Source organism: Macrotis lagotis, chromosome 3 (genome assembly GCF_037893015.1).
Source record: "Macrotis lagotis isolate mMagLag1 chromosome 3, bilby.v1.9.chrom.fasta, whole genome shotgun sequence".
Classification (NCBI taxonomy): Eukaryota; Metazoa; Chordata; class Mammalia; order Peramelemorphia; family Peramelidae; genus Macrotis; species Macrotis lagotis.
The window spans coordinates 273,508,879-273,529,788 of record NC_133660.1 but is presented as its reverse complement, the minus strand read 5'-3'; the positions used below and the strand labels follow the sequence as shown (position 1 = coordinate 273,529,788).

The 20,910-nt window shown below is 45.3% G+C and overlaps 3 protein-coding genes across 3 annotated transcripts; all 3 read left to right on the top strand.

The window, feature by feature from the left end:
• Positions 1–1,669: 1,669 nt before the first annotated feature.
• On the top strand, positions 1,670–5,315 carry LOC141518550 (interferon-induced transmembrane protein 1-like). The gene is made up of 3 exons (XM_074230670.1): positions 1,670–2,091; positions 2,189–3,002; positions 5,232–5,315. The coding sequence occupies exons 1-2, from the start codon at positions 1,852–1,854 to the stop codon at positions 2,336–2,338; spliced, it is 390 nt and encodes a 129-aa protein (XP_074086771.1). The 5' UTR covers positions 1,670–1,851; the 3' UTR covers positions 2,339–3,002; positions 5,232–5,315.
• On the top strand, positions 3,047–6,033 carry LOC141518549 (dispanin subfamily A member 2b-like). The gene is made up of 3 exons (XM_074230669.1): positions 3,047–4,793; positions 5,304–5,587; positions 5,683–6,033. Exons 2-3 carry the CDS (start codon positions 5,348–5,350, stop codon positions 5,836–5,838), a joined length of 396 nt encoding a protein of 131 aa, XP_074086770.1. The 5' UTR covers positions 3,047–4,793; positions 5,304–5,347; the 3' UTR covers positions 5,839–6,033.
• Positions 6,034–8,925: 2,892 nt separating this feature from the next.
• LOC141518548 (uncharacterized) lies at positions 8,926–12,535 on the top strand. Its single transcript, XM_074230668.1, has 2 exons — positions 8,926–9,636; positions 9,736–12,535. Exons 1-2 carry the CDS (start codon positions 9,085–9,087, stop codon positions 9,943–9,945), a joined length of 762 nt encoding a protein of 253 aa, XP_074086769.1. The 5' UTR covers positions 8,926–9,084; the 3' UTR covers positions 9,946–12,535.
• The last annotated feature ends 8,375 nt before the right edge of the window (positions 12,536–20,910 follow it).

Genomic DNA, 20,910 nt, shown 5'->3' with positions numbered 1-20,910 from the left:
AGAGATAGAAGTTCCTGTTCCTGCAACAGCCAGGGGGCCAGGCTCACTGAATCAAAAGAGTAGGGTCGGAGAAGCCTGGAAAGGTAGGAGAAGCCAGGGTAGGAGGCTTTATGCCCTACAGAATATTTTACATCTGATCCGTCCTGGGGGCTATGGGGAGCCACTGGAGCCACTGAACAACAGGAGTGATGAGGTCAGACCTGACCATTAGGAAATCACTTTGGAGGTTGAATGGAGGGTCAAGTGGAGACAGGCAGACACCCTACCTCTCCCAGGTTCCAGGTGATAAGGGTCTGCACCAGAAGAGTGGCCAATGGGTAGGAAGAGGATTTAGAGAGGGTGTAGTGAAGGCAGAAATGACAAGGCTGGGCAACAGAAAGGATATGTCTACGTAGTAGTGGGAGAGTTGGAGGATGGTCTATAGAGTTTGAACTTGAGGGACTGGGACATCATCATAATGAGAGAGAAGAGAACTCAAGGGGAAGCCAGATGAAGTCTGTAGTGTAGGCCAGTGAAAGACCACAATCAGGATCAGCAGGTTGTTCAGTTCCTTATGTCCAAGAGAAAGCTGATAGGGTGGGACTAGAAGTCAAAAGAGAGTTTATTTCCACAGTGAATAGAGTACAGGCCCCGGAATCAGGAGGATCTGAGTTTGAATGTGACCTCAGATACTTAATAATCACCTAGCTGTATGACCTTGGGCAAGTCACTTAACCCCCATTGCTTAATAAAAAAAAAAAAAACCAAAAATAACAAACGAGAGTTTTTCATTCTGGATAGTTAGATATGCCTAGAAATGGAAACTGAATCCAAGTGAGAATATAAAGGCAAAGGAGAAGAGAACCCAGGTAGGAAGCTTAGGGGACACCCACAGTTAATGGGGGTCATCAAGGTGTGATCTTGGACAGCACAAGGGTACAAGTGGAGGGGCGTCTAGCCAGGATTGAGAGGGACCAGAAGCCACGCAGGAGACAGGGCCCCAAGGCAGATGGAATGATAAAGGAAGATAAGATTAAGAAACTGTGGTTAGGGCAAAAGGAAATGAAACCCTTTTGGGTGGTAATGATGTTGTTTCGAAGATATCTAAGTCAGGGAGGTGATGTCATGCAATGCACATGAAGGGAATTTGAGTGCTGTAAAGCCTCACTTTCTTCCCTAGGGTCATCTGTGTGCAGAGCTAGATATAAAGCAGGATGACTGGAAATTGTCTGGGATACAAGGCAATCAGGATAAAGTCACAATGCTAGTAAGTGTCTGAGATCACATTTGAACTCAGACCCTCCTGACTTCAGGGTCTGTCAGCCTTCTACACCCTGTGCCATCTAGCTATGCATCTTTTTGTGTCACTGAGGAAGTGGTGCTGATATTTGAATGGACAGAAGCAGCTCAAACTAGAGACCTATCTGATGGGAGGTGGAGAAGCTCCCTTTGGGCTAGTGGATGCTTTGCCAAGCTCCTTGGGGACTCACTCTATGCCTCCTTCCCCAGGTCCCCAGAGAGGAATGGAGATCTAGCCAAGCCTGCAGCTTAGACCAAAGCAGAGAGCTTCAGCTTCAGCCTCAGTTTTACAAGATTACTATTTTTCTACAATCTCTTTGAGTAAATGAAAGTTGGTACAGAATCACTATGAGTGAGGGGAGGACATGTGACCCAGTCATTTTGGGGCTCCTCCCACCCGATTGTCTCTTTCTGACAGACTTTAATAGCTCCTATAGCTTCCAGTTCAATATTGGATGGTGACTGATTCTGTAACCCTGAGTTCCAGGCCCCCCTTGTTCCAGGTTCCTCAGGCTCCCAGTGTTCTAGGCTCCCACCGCTTCGGGGAATCCCGCGTTCTAGCCTTCTGGAACCATGAATAGCCACCAGAAAGTCTCCATGGAGCAAATCAACTCCACTTTTCCGCCCCACAATAATGAGGGACTCTCCGAGGAGCAAAAGCTGCAGACCCCCGGCCAGGGTCCGGCCTCCACCATCATCAGCGTCCCCTCCTACGAGGACCCCCCCAAGGATTTCTTTGCCTGGTCCGTGTTCAACACGCTGTACATGAACTTTTGCTGCCTGGGTTTTATGGCGCTGGTCTTTTCGGTCAAGGTGGGTATGGGCGTTGGGGGGGGGGGGGTGTGAGTGTGTGCGGGTCGTGAATCCCCCTCCCCTCTCACCCCGGCTCTCTTCTCTGTCTCCTTCGCAGGCCAGGGACCGGAAAGTGGTGGGGGATCTGCACGCGGCCCGGAGCTACGGGTCCACGGCCAAGTGTCTCAACATCTGCGCCCTGACCTTGACTCTCCTGCTGCTCGTCCCTCTCCTCATCGTCCAGTTCATAGGCTTACGCAGGCCCTAAGGAACCGGCTCAGGAACTCGGTCTTTCCCAAAGCATTTTCAGGCAATTCACATCCAACAGTTCTGCTTCTCGGCTGACCCCACTTATCTCCGTGTCGTCCCCCCCCCCCATCCTGTGGCTTCTCTTCCTGCTGGGAGGGGCCTCCGCCCTCCCACACTGCTCGGTATTCAATAAACGACTTGATTTTTCGATGCCTCTCCTTTTTTCTGTTCCCCCTCCCATCGGGTTCCCTACACCTAGAACCAGAAGAATCCGAGGAGGGGCCCGTCTAGCAGGGGCTGGAGCTGGAGGAGAGGGCGTCCCAGCTTGGGACTTGGGGTGGGGAATCTCCCCTCTCCTGCCAGGCTCAGCGCAGACCTAATTCCTCTCTGGTTCCCTCTACCCCATCCTAGAATCGGGACTGCAGAAACCATATGCCCTGGTGGGGGGGGCTGGAAGCCCTTTCTCCAAAGCCTCAGTTTAGGAGCGGCCCCTCTGGAAAGTGCAACACTGAGTGTGGAGCCAGACTGCTGCCCATCGGGACCCTGGGGCCGGTCCTCAGGAGCTCAGAGGCATGTCCTATCTCCATAGGCCTGAACTGAGAAAGGACCAACTGGTTAGTCCCTGATGGGGATGGGGAATTCTGGCACCTGAGCTCTCATCCCTGCTCCCTGGACTCCCACAGGTGAGGTCAAGCAAGAAGCCATCTGGCACTGTGACCTGGGTCCCTGGCCAACTCCCTTGAGGGGCAATCTGGTCTGATAAGATTTATCAGGTCAATGGGATGTGTGTGAGAGTGGGGGGTGTGAGGAGGGTATGGACTGAAAAGATCCTTGTAGATGGAGCAGAGCAGAGAGGATGAAGTAGTCCTTGACTGTGATTGTGGTCCTTCTACATGGGAAAGGAGATAGGGTGAAGGGGAAGTCATGGATTCTCATTCATTGGGGAATCACTTGCCCTTATTGAGCTTCAGTTTACCCATTTGGAGAATCAGGGTAATAAAAGCACTACCTTTCAGGATTGCTATGAGGCTCACATGATCACATGGCAAACTCTAGTGGAGAAGTAACTGGGCCAACATCGCTGCAGGAACTCCCTGTTCCAGGGAACCTGGGAGAGGGAGCAACAAAGGGAGAGCCATTTCAAAACAGTCGTTCACCTGTGTGAAATGCCTTCTATGGGATAGGCATTGTGCTAAGCCCTGGGGGTTACAAAAAGAGGCAAAAGACAGTTTCTGCCCCCCAAAGAGCTCACCACTGAATGGGGGGAGACTACATGGAGACCAAGGCATCTCTTCCCAGGATCACTAGGAGATCCTGAATAGAGGGAAGGCACTGGAATGAAGAGGGGTTGGCAAAAGAGAACTTGCTGTAGAAGTTGGAATATTAGTGGAGTTTGAAGTCAGAGAGGTCAGTAGTCAGAGAAAAGGAGAGAGAGCATTGATTGTAGCATGAAGGATACCTAGAGGGAATGTCCAGAGTGGAGAGATGGAGGTTCTTGTTCCTAGAACAGTCAGGGGGCCAGGCTCACTGACTCAAAAGAGTAAGGTGTAAGAAGGTTGGAAAGCTAGGAGGAGCCAGGGTAGGAGGTTTTATGCCATACAGAGCATTCGACATTTGATCCATCCTGAGGGCTATTGGGGAAGCATTGGTGCCATTGAACAGCAAGGTGCCAGGGTCAGACTTGACCTTTAAGAAATAACTTTTGAGGCAGCAGGCAGACCCTCCAACTCTCCCAGGTTTCAGGTGATGAGGGTCTGCACCAGAAGAGTGGCCAATGGGTAGGAAAGGGATTTAGAGAGGGTGCTATGAAGGTAGAAATGACAGAATGGATATGGGTAGTAGTAGTATTAGAGTTGGAGAATGGACTATAGATTGTGGTGTTGGGGGACTGGGACATCATCACAATGGGAGAGGGGAGAACTTGAGGGGAAGCCAGATGAGTTCTGTTTGGAGCTTCAAATGTCAGCAGGCTATCCAGTTCCACATGTCCAAGAGGGAGCTGGTGGAGTGGGACTGGAGGTCAACAGAGAGGTTTTCATTCAGGATAGTTAGATGTGCAGAGATGGGACTTGAATCCAAGTGAGAATGTAGAAGAGTAAAGAAGAGGGTCCAGGTGAGAGGCTTGGGGGGCACCCACAGTTGGTGGGGATCATCAAGATGTGATCTCAGACAGGACAAGGAGAGGAAAGTATTGCCAGGGTTGGGAGGGACCAGAGGAGACAGGGCCTCAAGGCTGATGGAATGAGAAAAGGAGACTAGATTAAGGAACTTTGTAGAAGTAAAGTTGTGATAGTGATGTTGTTTCGAAGAAGATATCTAAGTCAGGGAGGTGATGTCATGCAATGCACATGACGCAGATTTGAGTGCTGTAAAAGCCTCACTTTCTTCCCTAGGGTCATCTGTATGCAGATATGAAGCAGGATGACTGGAAATAGTCTGGGATACAAGGCAATCAGGATAAAGTCACAATGCTAGTAAGTGTCTGAGATCACATTTGAACTCAGACCCTCCTGACTTCAGGGTCTGTCAGCCTTCTACACCCTGTGCCATCTAGCTATGCATCTTTTTGTGTCACTGAGGAAGTGGTGCTGATATTTGAATGGACAGAAGCAGCTCAAACTAGAGACCTATCTGATGGGAGGTGGAGAAGCTTCCTTTGGGCTAGTGGATGCTTTGCCAAGCTCCTTGGGGACTCATTCTGTGACCCCTGCCCCAGGTCCTCGGGGTCTAGCCAAGCCTGCAGCTTAGACCAAAGCAGAGAGCTTCAGCTCCCGCCTCAGTTTCACAAAGTTTCTGTTCTCTACAGTCTTTGTAGTCTTGAAGAATCGAAAGTTGGTACAGAATCATTGAGGGGAGGAGATAAAACCCAGTAAACCTGGGCCTCCTCCTACCCAATTGTCTCTTTGCGACAGCCTTTAATAGCCTCTGTAGCTTCTGGTTCAGTGTTGGTCGGTGCCCCGAGCTCCAGGCTCCTCTCGTTCCAGGCTCCTTCCGGGGCAGGTTTCTTGCGGGTCAACCTTCGGGAACCATGAACACCAACCAGAGAGTCCCCCTGGGACTAAACAATCCCGTTTTTCCTCCCCACAACTATGAGGGACTCTCCGAGGAACAAAACATGCGGACCCCCGGCCAGGGTCCGGCCTCCACCATCATCAGCGTCCCCTCCTACGAGGACCCCCCCAAGGATTTCTTTGCCTGGTCCGTGTTCAACACGCTGTACATGAACTTTTGCTGCCTGGGTTTTATGGCGCTGGTCTTTTCGGTCAAGGTGGGTATGGGCGTTGGGGGGGGGGGTGTGAGTGTGTGCGGGTCGTGAATCCCCCTCCCCTCTCACCCCGGCTCTCTTCTCTGTCTCCTCCGCAGGCCAGGGACCGGAAAGTGGTGGGGGATCTGCACGCGGCCCGGAGCTACGGGTCCACGGCCAAGTGTCTCAACATCTGCGCCCTGACCTTTTCTCTTCTCCTGGTCCTCGTGCTCATCATCCTCACGGCCACAGGCATCATCTTAGGCAGAAGATAATGAGCCGGCACAGGACCTCGGACTTGCCCGGTATATTTTCAGGGAATTGATTCACCACAGCCCTGGTCTTCCCACCACAACCCCCCCTCCCCATTCCCCCCCCCCCCAATCCTGTGGCTCCTCTTGCTTCTGGGAGGGGCCTCCGCCTTCCCACACTGCTCTGTATTCAATAAACGACTTGATTTTTCGATGCCTCTCCTTTTTCTGCTCCCCCCCCCCCACTGGGTTCTCTGCATCTAGAACCAGAAGGATCCGAGGACGGGCCGAGCCAGTAGCCCTGGAGGCAGAGGAGAGGGAGTCCCAGCGCGGACCTCGGGGTCGGGAACCTCCCTTCTCCTGCCAGTCGCCAACCGAATCCCTCTCTGGTTCCTTCCGCTACCAATCCTAGAATCCGAAATGTAGACCCATCTGCGCCAAGCCCTGGGGGAACAGGAAGCCTCTTCTCTAAAGTCTCAGCTTAAAGGGTGCCCCTCCAGAAAGAGCAACAGTGCGTATGGAACCAGAGTTCTGCCCTTGGGCACCCTGGGGCTGCTCCCCAGCTCAGCGGTATGCAGTGCAAACTCTATGGGACGGACCTGAGGAAAGACCAACTAGTTAGTCTCTGAAGGGGAAGGGAAATTCTGGCCCCTGGGTCGTCCCCCCCCCCCCCACACTCCCACAGGGGAGGTCAGGCAGAGCCACCCATCAGCACTGACTCAAGTCCCTGTCTGTTCTTATAGGAATGTGTGTAGGAAAGGGGGGGTGGTGTGTGTGATAGGAGTGTATGGAGGGAAAAAGATCTTGTGGAGGGACCAGAGCATAGCAATGTGGGTGAACCGTCCTGGTCCTTCTGCGTGGAAAAGGAAATGGAGTGAAAGCAGAAGTCACTGATTCACAGTGGGCAAGTCACTTTCCCTTTTTGAGCTTCAGTTTGGTTCTTGGTTATGGAGGGAGATCAAAAGGAAGTCACTTTGTTAGAGACAAGTTACAGTGTGTCTCACTACGGCTGATCTGATCGATACAAGTTGGGAAGGCTTCATCGCAGGTCGGGCACAAGGAGCCTATGTGAACACATGGGGTGCTTCCTCTAAGTTTACAGGTGTCCTTTGAGTTGCTTCAATTCCATCTTCCTCCTTGAGCTTCAGTTTATCCATTTGGAGAATAAGGATCATAAAAAGCGCCTACCTCTCAGGAGTGCTGTGAGGTTCATATGATCCTGTGCTAAGCCCTAGTGGAGAAGTAATTGGACCACCATCCCTACAGGAACCCCTACCTCCAGGAAACCTGGGAGAGGGAGCAGCAACAGGAGAGCCATTTCAAAACAACCACCCTATTTTGTTTGATATTCCTTAATCTGGAATTACTGTTTCTGATCTAGCCTCTAATTCACTCAGCCTCTGAAGTTTGTAAATTTCTTATGTTGGCCTCTGACCTCCACAAGTTCTCTCTCTCTGGTGTTCTAAATCTGAAGACAAGTTCTGGCTGTGTAAAATAGCTGAGTCCCCCTAATTTAACTTCTCTGCCACTGTGTAAAAAAGCAATTAAAGAGACCAGCCTTTGAAGGCTCTGCTTATCTAGTTAGGAGACTGAATAAATTCTTATGATGTCTTAGAAAGGGAGGAACTCCAATGTTTTATATGTCTATATCATATCTAATACAACATAAAATATCAAGTCAGAAGAGGCAGTAGTCTTGTGGCTTAATTGGGTCTTTGACAGTTCTGACCTTATGGAACAGACCTTATGGATGGGCTAGAGAATCATAAAGTAATCAATGACACCTTTATGCACAAATGTGTAACCTGATTGGTTGGCCGCCAGCAATTTTACGATTCTTTGTTTAATTTTTATAAATATTGGTTATTCATTTAATTCTATTGGCATTTGTAAGGATGCCATCCACTCATGAGTTATTGGTAAGATCTGAGAGAACAATACTTCATTTTATAAAATTAAATTGTTATTTCATTTTTAGTCTAAGAAAGTTATGATTAATAGTGTGAAATGCCTTCTATGGGCCAGACACTATGCTAAGCCCTGGGGGATACAAAAAAGAGGCAAGAGACAGTTTCTGCCCCCAAAGAGCTCACCATTAAATGGGGGAGACAACATGGAGACCAAGTCAGCTATCCCCACTATAACTAGGAGATCCTGAACAGGGAAAGGTACTGGAAGGGAAAGGGTTTGGGAAAAGGGAACTTTCTTTAGAAGTTGGAATGCTTGTGGAGCTTGAAGTCAGGTCAGTAGTCAGAGAAAAGGAGAAGGAGCATTGACTGTAGCATGAAGGATACCCAGAGAGAATGTCCAGAGTGGAGAGATGGAGGCTCTTGTTCCTAGAACAGCCACGTGGCCAGGGTCACTGACTCAAATGAGTAAGGTGGAAGAAGGTTGGAAAGGTAGGAGGAGCCAGGATAGGTTTTATGCCATACAGATCATTTTACATTTGATCCATCCTGGGAGCTATGGAGAGCCACTGGTGCCACTGAACAGCAGGGTGACAGGGTCAGAGCTGACCATTAGGAAATCACTTTGGAGGCTGAATGGAGGATCAAGTGGAGATAGACCTCCCAGGTGATGAGAGTCTGCACCCAAAGAGTCGTCAATTGGTTGGAAAGGGACAGAGAAAGTGTACAGGAGGCAGAAATGACAAGCCTGGGTAACAGAATTAGAAACTTGGGGGATTGGGACATCATCATAATGGGAGAGGGGAGAACTTGGGGGGAAACTCAGTGAGTTCTGACTTGGATATGTTCAGCCTGAAATGTCTGCAGGACATCCAGTTCCACGCATCCAAGAGGGAGTGGGTGGGGTGGGACTGGAGGTCAACAGAGAGGTTTTCCTTCTGCACAGTTAGATGTGCATAGAGATGGGAATTGAATCCAAATGAGAGAATATAAAGGCAAAGGAGAAGAGGACCCAGGTTAGAGGCTTGGGGGATCCCTTGAGTTGGTGGGGGTCATCAAGTTGTGATCTTGGACAGGTCAAGGGCCCAAGGGTACAAGGGAAGGAGAGTGTTGCCAGGGTTGGGAGGGACCAGAAGTCACTGAGGAGACAGGACCCCAAGGCAGATGAAATAATAAAAGAAGACTAGATTAAGGAACTTTGCCTTAGGGAAACAAGAAAGTGAAAACCCTGTAGAAGACAGCAAGTTGAAGGGTATTGAATATCTGTGGGGTCTGAAGGAACAGAAGCTCAGTCTAGCAGAGCCACCCATGGGAGGTGGAGAATAGAGTCTTGGTCAAGCTCCCTTGCCAGCCTGGGCTTAGGATGGGGGGAAATGACTCCATGTCCTATTCTCCCAGGTCCCCACACAGTGATGGAGATCGAGCAGAGTCCAGTTTAGATCCCTGGACAGCTTTAGCTGCCAAGTTCATGCTTCTCAAATCTTTGCAGTCCCAGGAAAATGAAACTTGGCACAGATTATTAGCTGTGGCCCAGCCCCTCTGGGGCTCCTCCTACCCAATTCTCTTTTTTCAGGCTGTTTCCACAACTCCTGCAGCTTCGAGCTCAGTATATTCAGCTCCCTACCCGACAGGCTCCCTGAACGCCAGGCTTCCCGGGGGCCAACCTCCCAGCGCCATGAGCACCCATCAGGTAGTTCCCATGGGGCAGATCAACCCCGCTTTTCCTCCGCACAACTATGAAGGACTCTCCGAAGAGCAAAAGCTGCAGACCCCCGGCCAGGGTCCGGCCTCCACCATCATCAGCGTCCCCTCCTACGAGGACCCCCCCAAGGATTTCTTTACCTGGTCCGTGTTCAACACGCTGTACATGAACTTTTGCTGCCTGGGTTTTATGGCGCTGGTCTTTTCGGTCAAGGTGGGTATGGGCGTTGGGGGGGGGGGGGGGTGTGAGTGTGTGCGGGTCGTGAATCCCCCTCCCCTCTCACCCCGGCTCTCTTCTCTGTCTCCTTCGCAGGCCAGGGACCGGAAAGTGGTGGGGGATCTGCACGCGGCCCGGAGCTACGGGTCCACGGCCAAGTGTCTCAACATCTGCGCCCTGACCTTTTCTCTTCTCCTGGTCCTCGTGCTCATCATCCTCATGGCCACGGGCATCATCTTAGTTGGGAAAGTGGCAACGAGCCACCACGAGGACTACAACTTCCCCGGGATATTTTCAGGCGATTGACTTACCACGCTCTACTCTTCTCCCCATTCCCCCACCCCCGCCACTCCACCTGCTCCACTCCCCCCTTCCCCCTCCCCATGTCCTGTGGCTCCTCTTCCTGCTGGGAGGGGCCTCCGCCCTCCCACACTGCTCTGCATTCAATAAACAACTTGATTTTTCAATACCTCGCCTTTTCCTGCCCCCCTCCCATGGGGCCGCTGCATCTAGAACCAGAAGAGTCTGAGAAGGAGCCGGTCCAGTTCTGGCAGAAGTGGAAAAAAGGGAGTCCCACTTTGGGACTCCGGCGTCAGAAATGTCCCCACTCCTGCCAGACTCAGCCACAGGCTGTTCCCCAGGAGCTCAGAGGCATGCGGTCCTATCTCTAAGACTGACCTGAGGAGGGCCCAACTAGTTAGTCCCTGAGGGGGATGGGGACTTCTGGCACTTGGGCTCCCACCCCTGCCCCCTGGCTGCCCACAGGGGAGGTCAGGCCCAGCCACCCATCAGCACTGACCCAAGTCCCTGGCCAGTTACCCTTCTGATAGGATTCCTCAATTCAATGGGATGTGTGTAGGGTGGGGGGAGGGGTGATAGGAGGGTATGGAAGCAAAAGATCTTGTGGAGGGACCACAGCACAGCAGAGAGCATGAGGAGGTCCTTGATTCTGATTATGGTCCTTCACTGGCCAACATCACTGCATGGGAAAGGAGATACCAGTGGAGGGAAAGTCACCCATTCACTCTGTGTGAACTGTGAAAGTCATTTCTCCTTTTTGAGTTTCAGTTTACAAATCTGGAGAATAAGGGTAATAAAAATACCCACCTCTAAGGATTGCTGTGAGGCTCACATGATCATATGCTTAACCCTAGTGGAAGAGGAGCTGGGCTACCATCCCTGTAGGAACTCCCAGCTCCAGGGAACCTGGAAGCAGCGAAGGAGAACCATTTCAAAATAATCAATCCACTTGTGTCAAATATCTATTATGGGACAGGCACTGTGCTAAGCCTCTGGGGGATACAAAAAGAGGCAAAGACAGTTTCTGCCTCCAAAGAACTCATCACCGAATGGGGGAGACAAGATGGAGGAAAAGCCAGCTATCCTCAGGATAATGAGATGAATCTGAACAGCAGGAAGGCATTGGAATGAAAAGGGGTTGGGAAGAGAGAATTTCCTTTAGAAGTTGGAATATTAGTGGATCTTGAAGACAGAGAGGTCAGTAGTCAGAGAAAAGGAGAGAGAGAGAGAGAGAGAGAGAGAGAGAGAGAGAGAGAGAGAGAGAGAGAGAGAGAGAATTGCAGCATGAGGGACAACCAGAGAGAATGTCCAGAGTGGAGTGCTAGAGGTTCTTGTTTGTTCCTGGAACAGCCTGTGGACCAGGTCACTGAATCAAAAGAGAAGGCTGCAAAGGTAAAAGGCAGCCAAATGATGAAGCATTTTGCTTTTGTTCTTCAAGCCAGTAGGAGCCAGGAGAATTTGTTGAGCAGGCAATGACAAAGGTGAAGTTTTATTTTAGGAAAATCATCAGTGTCTGAGTAGAGGATTGAGTGGAGTTGGGAGAGACTTGAGGTAGACAGACCCACTAGCAGCTATTGCCATAGTCCAGGAATGAGGTGACTACTATTGTTGGGAGCCAGGGTCTCTAAGCTGTTTGACACAGTCGAGGCAAGAAGACTCAGAGCAGTCACACTGCCTGATGGAACAACATTTCCTTTTTCAGTATATATAGGGATTCCATGCATACCCATATTTATAGGTCTATTATTGATTGCAATACTTACTCATCCTAATAGTGGAATGACTATAAAAGAAGGATTTCAGAGAAATTCCTTGAATAAAACAGATTGTGAACTCTGTCCAAATTTAACAGGACTGCCTCTCCCTGAGACATACAAAAGGCTTCAGCATTATGAAATCTTTGGAAGACACAGCACTGGGAGTTCCAGGGAGATGTCAGAATATATACAGGGAAACCAGATACAAGATGGGTCAGATAGAATTCCAGGGAAATTAACAGTTTTGCCCCCCTTATCATACACAGGAATATATGATAAAGATGGTGAGAGAATAGTTAGTATAGGTAACCGATATGTGAACTCTAACAGCCTTAGTTTATTGGGACAGAATAAAAAGTCATAGAAACCATAGCATCTACCAACAAGGGCTGAAAGGAAAATTAATTATTGAAGGAGTCAACGGACAGGTGGACGAACATAACTACTGTCACTATAGGTTGTCAAGGGAGCATATCGAAAACATTACATGTGCGGTACAAAAACATAGAAGCATTCCATTAAACAAATTATATCAAAGATTATTCTAAGGAAAGTTCTGTTTAATTAATAGCTTTACTATGCAGCAACAAACTAGGCAACAGGCAGGTTGGGGTCATCACGGTCTGAGCAGGGACAAGAAAATTAACTACATGATTCATAATCACACTTGTAACCACTACATGATCAAACTTGTAACCATATGAACTATGTGATTAATGATGAAAATTGTACACTTTTGTAACCAAGGAAATGATTTTAGTTTGCTTGTTTCATATGATTCTAAGACTCTAAAAATAAATCTAAGCAGCTGACAGTCAGTCAACCTGCTCCTGCCTTTACCCACTTTTTGACTCAACTCATTTCGCCGACTCTATCCCTCCTGTCAGGTTCCAAGGACCCCTCGGAGGCTGGACCCCTACATACTATGGTCTGCTTATTTGGTGGTGGGATAGAGAGGGGGAAGGGACTAGGAGTGGAGAGGTTGTCAGAGAAGGGAGGGGGCTTTGGAGACATGAGAGATGCTGAAAAGGTGAAATTGTCAAGATATGGCATTTTCTAGTTATTTAGCCACAAAGGGAAGAAGAGATATTCAAAGATAGTGGGGATGGAAGAGCAAAATTTGTTGGGGGGAGCTTTTCAAGATAGGCCAGCCAAAGAGCATGTTTGTACATGTTAGGTGATGAACTAGCAGAGACGGAAGGGAGAGATTGAAAAGAGATTGAAAGAATGAGGGTAACAAAGGGATCAATCAGCAGAAAAAGATGGGATGAACTGGAATCACTTGAGCAGGTGAAACCACTAGCCTTGCTAAGTAAGGAGTGAACCCACTGCAATGAGAGACAGAAGTGGAGGAGGAAAAGGGGGAAGAAGAAAATTGAGTGATTGGTGATGACAAAGAGGGGAGGAATGCTCACAGGGAATGGCTTCTTATTTTTCTGTAAAATAGGAAGCAAGATTTCAGCTGAGGTAATGAGGAAAGGGGAACCCTAGGAGATTTGAGGAGGGATGAAAAACTTTGTAAGAAGGAGCAGCTAAGTGGCAAAGTGGCCCTGGAGTCAGGAGGACCTGAGTTCAAATCCAACCTCAGACATTCAATAATCACCTAGTTGTGTGACCTTAGGTAAGTCACTTAATCCCATTGTCTTGTTATAAAAAAACTTTGTAAGGGCCAATGTGGAAGGTAGGTAAGTGAATTGATCAGGAAGGCACAGGATTGTCTGGCAACAATGAGGGCCTGGCTGAGTCTATATAACATACCTTTTGTAGGGAACCCAGCCAGTATGGTTGCATGATTTTCTCCATCTTTGTTTAGCATGTGTAGGAGAGAAGGTGATGAAGGGTGAGAGTGATCCAAGGCTGAAACTTGGCTGTTTTTTTTTTTTTTCAAGGCCTAGGGTTTCAAGAGAGGAGGTCAGTGTAGAGTTGAATTGATTTACTGAGGCATTAAGATGAGAACAGGAAAAAAGTGACTAGTGCAGAGAAGATAGCCTGGAAGAGAATTGAGAGATCAAGGGAGAGGGAGAAAACCAGGAAATATCAGAATTTTTGAGCATAGAAGTAGTGAATTTGTGGGTGTTGGCAAGAGTGAAGTGTGACCATTTTTGCATGTGACTGAGGTAAGGTAGAGGAGTAGCTTATGGGAAGTGAGGGATGGAGAGGTAGTGGTTAGGGTATTTGAGAGAGAATCAGTAAGTATGTAAAGGGGCTGACAGGAGCAAAGGACATGAGCCCAGTGTAGAACTCAATAAGAAAGAAGTTTGTAGATAACAGCTACTAGGAGAATTTTAATTTGTTGTTAGATGTAAACAGTTTGAACCTCAAAACAGAATTGGGAAGAAGTTGGAAGTGACAATGGGAAACAAGGTGAATTCTACCTCTCCTGCCTCAACTAGTGAGTTAAAGAGGGTGAGTGACAACTTTTCTATATATGACTAGCAAGATATAGCAGGAAGAGCTAGAAAGAGAAATCCCATTGCAAGTAATCTCAGACAATATAAAATACCTGGGAGTCTATTTGCCAAGGCAGACTCAGAAACTTTTTGAAAACAATTATAAAACACTTCTCACATAAATTAAATCAGATTTAAATAACTGGGGAAACATCAACTGCTCATGGATAGGTCCAGCTAACATAATAAAAATAACAATTCTACTCAAACTAACTACCTGTTTAGTGCCCTAAAAGTAAATTAATATGGAGAAATAAAAAGTCAAGAATTTCCAGGGATTCAATGGAAAAAGGTACAAAAGAAGGTGGCTTAGCCTTATCCAATCTAAAATCATATTATAAAGCATCAGTCATCAAAACTGACTGGTATTGGCTAAGAAATAGAGTGGTTGACCACTGGAATAGACTAGGTGCAATAGCAGAAAATGATTATAGCAATCTGCTGTTTGATAAACCCAGAGTTCAGCTACTGGGATAAAAACTCTCTCTTTGATAAAAACTGCTGGGAAAATTGAAACTTAGTATGGAAGAAACTTAGATTAGACCAAAACCCTCAAGGTACCAAGATAAGATCCAAATGGATACAGGATTTAGACATAAAAACAGTATTATAAGGAAACTAGAAGATCAAGGAGTAGTTTACCTGTCAGATCTATGGAAAGGGAAGCAGTTTGTGACTAAAGAAGAGATGGGGAACATCACTAAAAACAAGCTAGATGATTTTGATTACATTAAATTAAAAAACTTTTGCACAGACAAAACCACTGTAACGAAGATCAAAAGAAATGTAGTAAATTGGGAAATAATTTTTGCAACTAGTATTTCTGACAAGAGACTCATTTCTAAACTATACAGAGAACTGAGTCAATTTTTTGTTTTTAGGTTTTTGCCAGGCAAATGGGGTTAAGTGGCTTGCCCAAGGCCACACAGCTAGGTAATTGTTAAGTGTCTGAGACCGGATTTGGACCCAGGTACTCCTGACTCCAAGGCCGGTGCTTTATCCACTGCGCCACCTAGCCGCCCCCAGGTGGCTAACCCTAACCCTAACCCCCGAGTCAAATTAAAAAAAAAAAGCCATTGTCCAATTGACAAATGGTCAAAAGATATGTAAAGGCAATTTACAGATGAGAAGATCAAAGCAATCCATAGTTATATGAAAAATTGCTCTAAATCATTTCTTATTAGAGAAATGCAAATTAAAGTTTCTCTGAGGTACCACCTCACACCTCTCAGACTGGCCAAAATGACCAGAAAGGACAATGATCATTTTTGGAAGGGTTGTGGGAACTCTGGGACACGAATACATTGTTGGTGGAGCTGTGAACTCATCCAACCTTTCTGGAGAGTAATTTGGAACTATGCCCAAAGTGCAACAAAAATGTGCATACCCTTTGATCCAGCAATACCACTACTGGGTCTATGCCCTGAAGAGATAATGAAAAGGTGTAAAAACATCACTTGTATAAAAATATTCCTAGCAGCCCTGTTTGTGGTGGTAAAGAATTGGAAATCAAGCAAATGTCCTTCAATTGGGGAATGGCTTAGCAAACTGTGGCAGATGTATGTCATAGAACACATTGTTCTATTAGAAACCAGGAGGGACAAGAATTCAGGGAAGCCTGGAGGGATTTGCATGAACTGATGCTGAGTGAGATGAGCAGAACCAGAAAAATGCTGTACATCCTAACAGCAACATGGGGGTGATGATCAACCTTGATGGACGTGTTCATTCCATCAGTGCAACAATCAGGGACAATTTGGGACTGTCTGCAATGGAGAATCCCATCTGTATCCAGAGAAAGAACTGTGGAGTTTGAACAAAGACTAAAAAGTATTCCCTTTAATTTAGAAAAAACCCCGATATCTTATTGTCTGATCTTGCTATCTCTTATACTTTATGTTTCTTCCTTAAGGATATGATTTCTCTCTCATCACATTCAATTTGGATCCATGTATACCACGGAAACAATGTAAAGACTGGCAAATTTCCTTCTGTGGGGGTGGGGGAGGGAAGTAAGATTAGGGGGAAAATTGTAAAACTCAAAATAAATTAAATCTTTAAGTAAAAAAAAGATAAAAAGGGTGAGTGAAGGGGCAGCTAGGACTGGAAAGGGTAGTCAGAGAGGCTGTGTCATTGGGTGGAGGTGAACCAAGTATCAGTGAGAGTTAGTGGATGGAAGGAATAGGAGAGGAAAAGATTTAAGATGGAGAGAAATTTGTTGTTAATGGAACAGGCATTCCAGAGGGTACTGTAGAAAGATTGGGTGGAGTTAGGGTGGAACTTTGGTCTGGGGAAGTTAAGGGGCATGGGAATGAGAAATCGGATGGTAGGGGATGTACAATGGGGTTTCAGTAATGATCCACAGGAGTTGAGAGTCACTGGAATGTGAAGGATGTGATCAGGTGCGAGAATGGTCATCCTTTAGTGGAGAACTTCACTCTATGCTCAAAGGAGGGGTGGGGTTGCTTTTCTTTGCATTGCAGATTCTCCACATCCCAACTGGGAGATGAAACAAGCAGGAGGTGGAAGACACTTGATCTGGCCTGTAGCAACCCTTCCTCAGGGCATACTTCTTGCAGTGGGAGATGGAAGACGGGATACAATCATATCCTTGGATAAAGTAATTTATTAAATGCAAGTGTGTGTGTGTGTGTGTGTGTGTGTGTGTGTGTGTGTGTGTGTGTGTGTGTGTAGTGGAAGAAGGAGAGCAGAGAATCTGCTATTAGAGAAAAGACTGGGAGAGAAAAGCCATCTACCTTGTTAGAGTTTCACCCAAAGGACCAGGAGACCTTATCATCAGCTGACTCCATCACTCCCTGTTTTTTCCCCATTAGAATGACAGCTCCTGGGGAGCAGAGACTTCTTGACTTCTCTCTTTTTTTAAAACAGAAAAGTGCTCTGGAAAATCCTCCATTCTGACGGCATGCAGTCAGACTCAGTTGGCTTCATTAGCATTCCTGCTCCCTGCTCCTGGGGTATCTTCTCCCATGGGAAGATGGGTCCTCCTGAACCCACTGAGCCTTTAATAGACCTTTCCATGACTTAGATTCAGTGGGTCCTCGAGTCCTCTGGGGAAGGTTTTGGAACTCATCCACAGCCTTCTTCACTTTCTGTGCCCAGAAATAAGCCCCATACGGCAGGTGGGGCTTGAGCAGGCAGAAGGCAAAGGAATGGTGGCCTCCTTATTCCTAGGCTAGGCAACCCATGATAAAACCTGGTAGTTTTCTGGGTAGTCCTATCCCACAGCTGACATCTTCCCTGGCTCATTTTGTGTACATCTCACCATCTGCTATTTGTAGAAGTTATTTCTGAGCCCAAGTGAATTTCCTTTGGAATTTTATCTTATTTGAATTAGGTCAATGCTCTGACCTAAGATCTTTGTGGATTCTGAAATGGGCAACCCCTGTGCTGGTCATTCCTTCCAGCTCAGTGTCATCTATTTTGATGATAAACATATTCTATGCCTTTATCTAAATAATTGATAAGTATGTTCAACAGCTTTAGATTGAGCCTACATTGATAGATGGAGGATTCTACCAAAGACCATGTGGACATTGCATCACATGCAAACTATTGAATCCCTCCATGCAATAAACATCTTAATCTAATTCTAATCTAGATGACTCTCTCTCTCTCTCTCTCTCTCTGCTTTACAATCCCAAACTTTGTTTTTCCTGCACCAGAGAGCTCTGATCTCTATATCTTCTCAATATTTTATTTCTTAGTTTTCTTTTTCAAGCAACAGTTCTTTTTGAAAGCCTACTTATCCCTCCCACTAACTGTCCTCCACCCTCCCCAACCCCCTCCCCGAACAAATCAGGAAAAAGAAAACCCATTAAAAAATTCCTCCATACACAGACACTCATCCAACAAAACCAGCTCCCACATTAGCTATGTCTGAAAATAAGTTCCCTCTCTCTGGTAGGAGGTGAATGATATGTTTTATTTTCATCCTTTAGAATTCATGACTTATCATTACAGTGATTCCAACTCTCATGCCTTTCAAAGTTGTGTTTCTCTATAATGTTGCTAATGTTGTACAAATTATTCTCCAGTTTTGTTGACTTCCCTCTGCATGTTCATAAAGCTCTTTTCAGATTCCTCTGAAACTGTTCATTTCATCATTTCTTATGGCCTGAAAATATTCTGTCAAATTCACGTACCACTCTTTGTATAGAAATTCCCAAAAAGGTTTAAGAGCCCCTTCAGTTTTAAATTTTTGTCTATTGTCAAAAGAGATGCTATAAATATTTTTTTGACTTATAGGTTCTCTTCCTCAGTCTTTAACTTCTTTGGGAGTAGCGAGATTGTTTGGACAAGGGGTGTAGCTCCAAATTGTTTTCCAGAATGCCTGAATTCATTTCCATTTCTACCAGCCAGGCAGTACACCTATGCTCTTTCAACCTCTCTAACATATGTCTTTTTCTCCAATCCGATAGATATGTACTGTATTAATTTGCATTTGTCTAACTTTTAGAGATTTGATACATTTTTCTATATGATAATTGACAGCTTGAATGTCATCCTTTGAGTATTTATTTATTGATTGATTGAGATACGGCTCTTATTTTCAAAATTTTGAGTCATTTACCTATCTTGTAAATTGCAAAGATTTTTCCATCCCAATTTTAACTACATTAGATTTATTGGGAGGGGGAAAGTTTTTTTAATTTTATGTGATCAAAAGCATCCATTTTACTTTGTTTGATTCTTTCTATCTTGTCATAGAAATAGGTCCAGTGTCATCAAGGGCAATAGAGACAGGCAACCAATGTGGACCAGCATTAGTGCCTCTTGTTGGTAGTCACTAAGATGATCACTCAGGTTATCAATAGTGCCAACAATCTGCTCTCCACAGATTTTACAGGTAAGTCCTTCCTTATCCCTGTAATTTATTTAGGATGCACTTTTCACTTTGGATCAAGCAAGTCTTTGGAGGTGATCTTGGTGACTGATCTCTCTGGTTTTCCCAGCAGGTTTGGTTGGATAAGGAGTCTTTCTATAAAAGGCTCCTGTATTTATTTGTTTGCTTCTCTATTTTGTGCACCTCATTTGTTACACTGAACATCTCAATTTGTTCACCAGGACCAAGTATAGCTATATCTGATACTCACATTTCTCTTCTTTCCCTCTTTTATCATTATTATCCTAGAGATTCTGTCTTTAAATGAACTTTATTATTGTTTTTCCAGATCCATAAAATTTTATTAGGGTGATTTGGTATAGCACTGAATAAGGAAATTAATTTAGATTATATTTGATTTCTATTATATTGACTTAACTTGCTCATGAACATTGAATTTAATTTTTTAGGTCTGTAATTTTTTGTAATGAAAGTTTTATAGTTCATCGTAATAGTTAATATTAATAATAATTTATAATAGCTAAGCTTATAATAAATGTAATACAAATTACAAATATAGTGACATAGTATATATTTTATAAGTCTTATCAATTAATAATTATAGCTGAGGGACTTCCGGTGCCAAGATGTCAGAGTGAGGAAAGAACCCTCTGAAGACCTTCCAAATTCCCCTCCAAACAACTAGAAAAACCACCTCAGAATAGATCTAGGAACAGGGAGAAAGTTCAACAGTAGGAAAGGTCACCAAGATCACCTCCAAAGGCTTGCTTGATCCAGAATGAAAAGTGCATCCTATACAAATTACAGGGACAAGGAAGGACTTACCTTTAAAATCTGTGGAGAGCAGATTGTTGGTACTAACCCTGTTTGCCTTGGAAAAAACCTAAAAAAACAAATAAAAAAAAAGAAATTATCAAAGAAAGCTGCTCTAATGTATTAGAACCAGAAGGTAAAACAGAAAACTGAAAGAATTTCTCAATCACCAGTCAGATAGTTAAACTCCAGTTAAACTCCAGACCTCACAGATCAAGAAGAAAATATTGCAAGAAGCCAAAAACTATAGTCAGAATTAAGCAGTATTTAGCAGCTTCCACATTAAAGAACTGCAGAACTTGGAATATGATAAACCAGAAGGCAAAAGCAAGAATCACTTACTTAGCAAAATTGAAACTAATCTTTCTTTTTTTTGGGGGGGGGGGTTGGACATTCAATGAAATAGAGGACTTTTTAAAGTATTTCTAATTGAAAGACTAGAATTGAATAAAAAATTTTACCTCCAAATATAAGACCCAAAGGAAACATAAAAAGGTAAAAAAGAAACAAGAAAGAGAAAATGTAAGAAATTCAATAAGGTTAAACTGTTTATATTTCTATATGGCAAGATAATATTTGTAACTCTTAACTTTATTAGAGCAATTAGAAAGAGTAGATGTAGACAGAGCAAATTATAAGGTGATTGATGGAATGATATCCCCAATAACAAAATAAAGGGGTGAGAAAAAATTACACTGGAAGGAAGGGGGAAATTGAGTGGGAGGTAAATTATCCCACAATAATGAGGCAAGAAAAAGCTATTATAATGGGGGGGGGGGGCTGTACATGGGGAAGGGGAGAGGGCAAAACTTAAACTTTGCTTTCATTAAAATTTGGCTCAAAGAGGGAAATAATATACACACTTAGATATAGAAATCTATCTTATACTACAAGGAAATAAAAAGAGACTGGGATTAATAGAAGGGGAGGGGGACTAATAAAAGGGAGGCTATACTGGAGAAAGTGGTGGTCAGAAGTAAAATACTGAGGAGGAAAGGGTGGATTGGATAAGAGAGAGAGAAAAGTGGGGATAAACAAGTGAAAAAATAGTATGGAGGGAAAAGTATAGTTAGTTATACCTATGAAT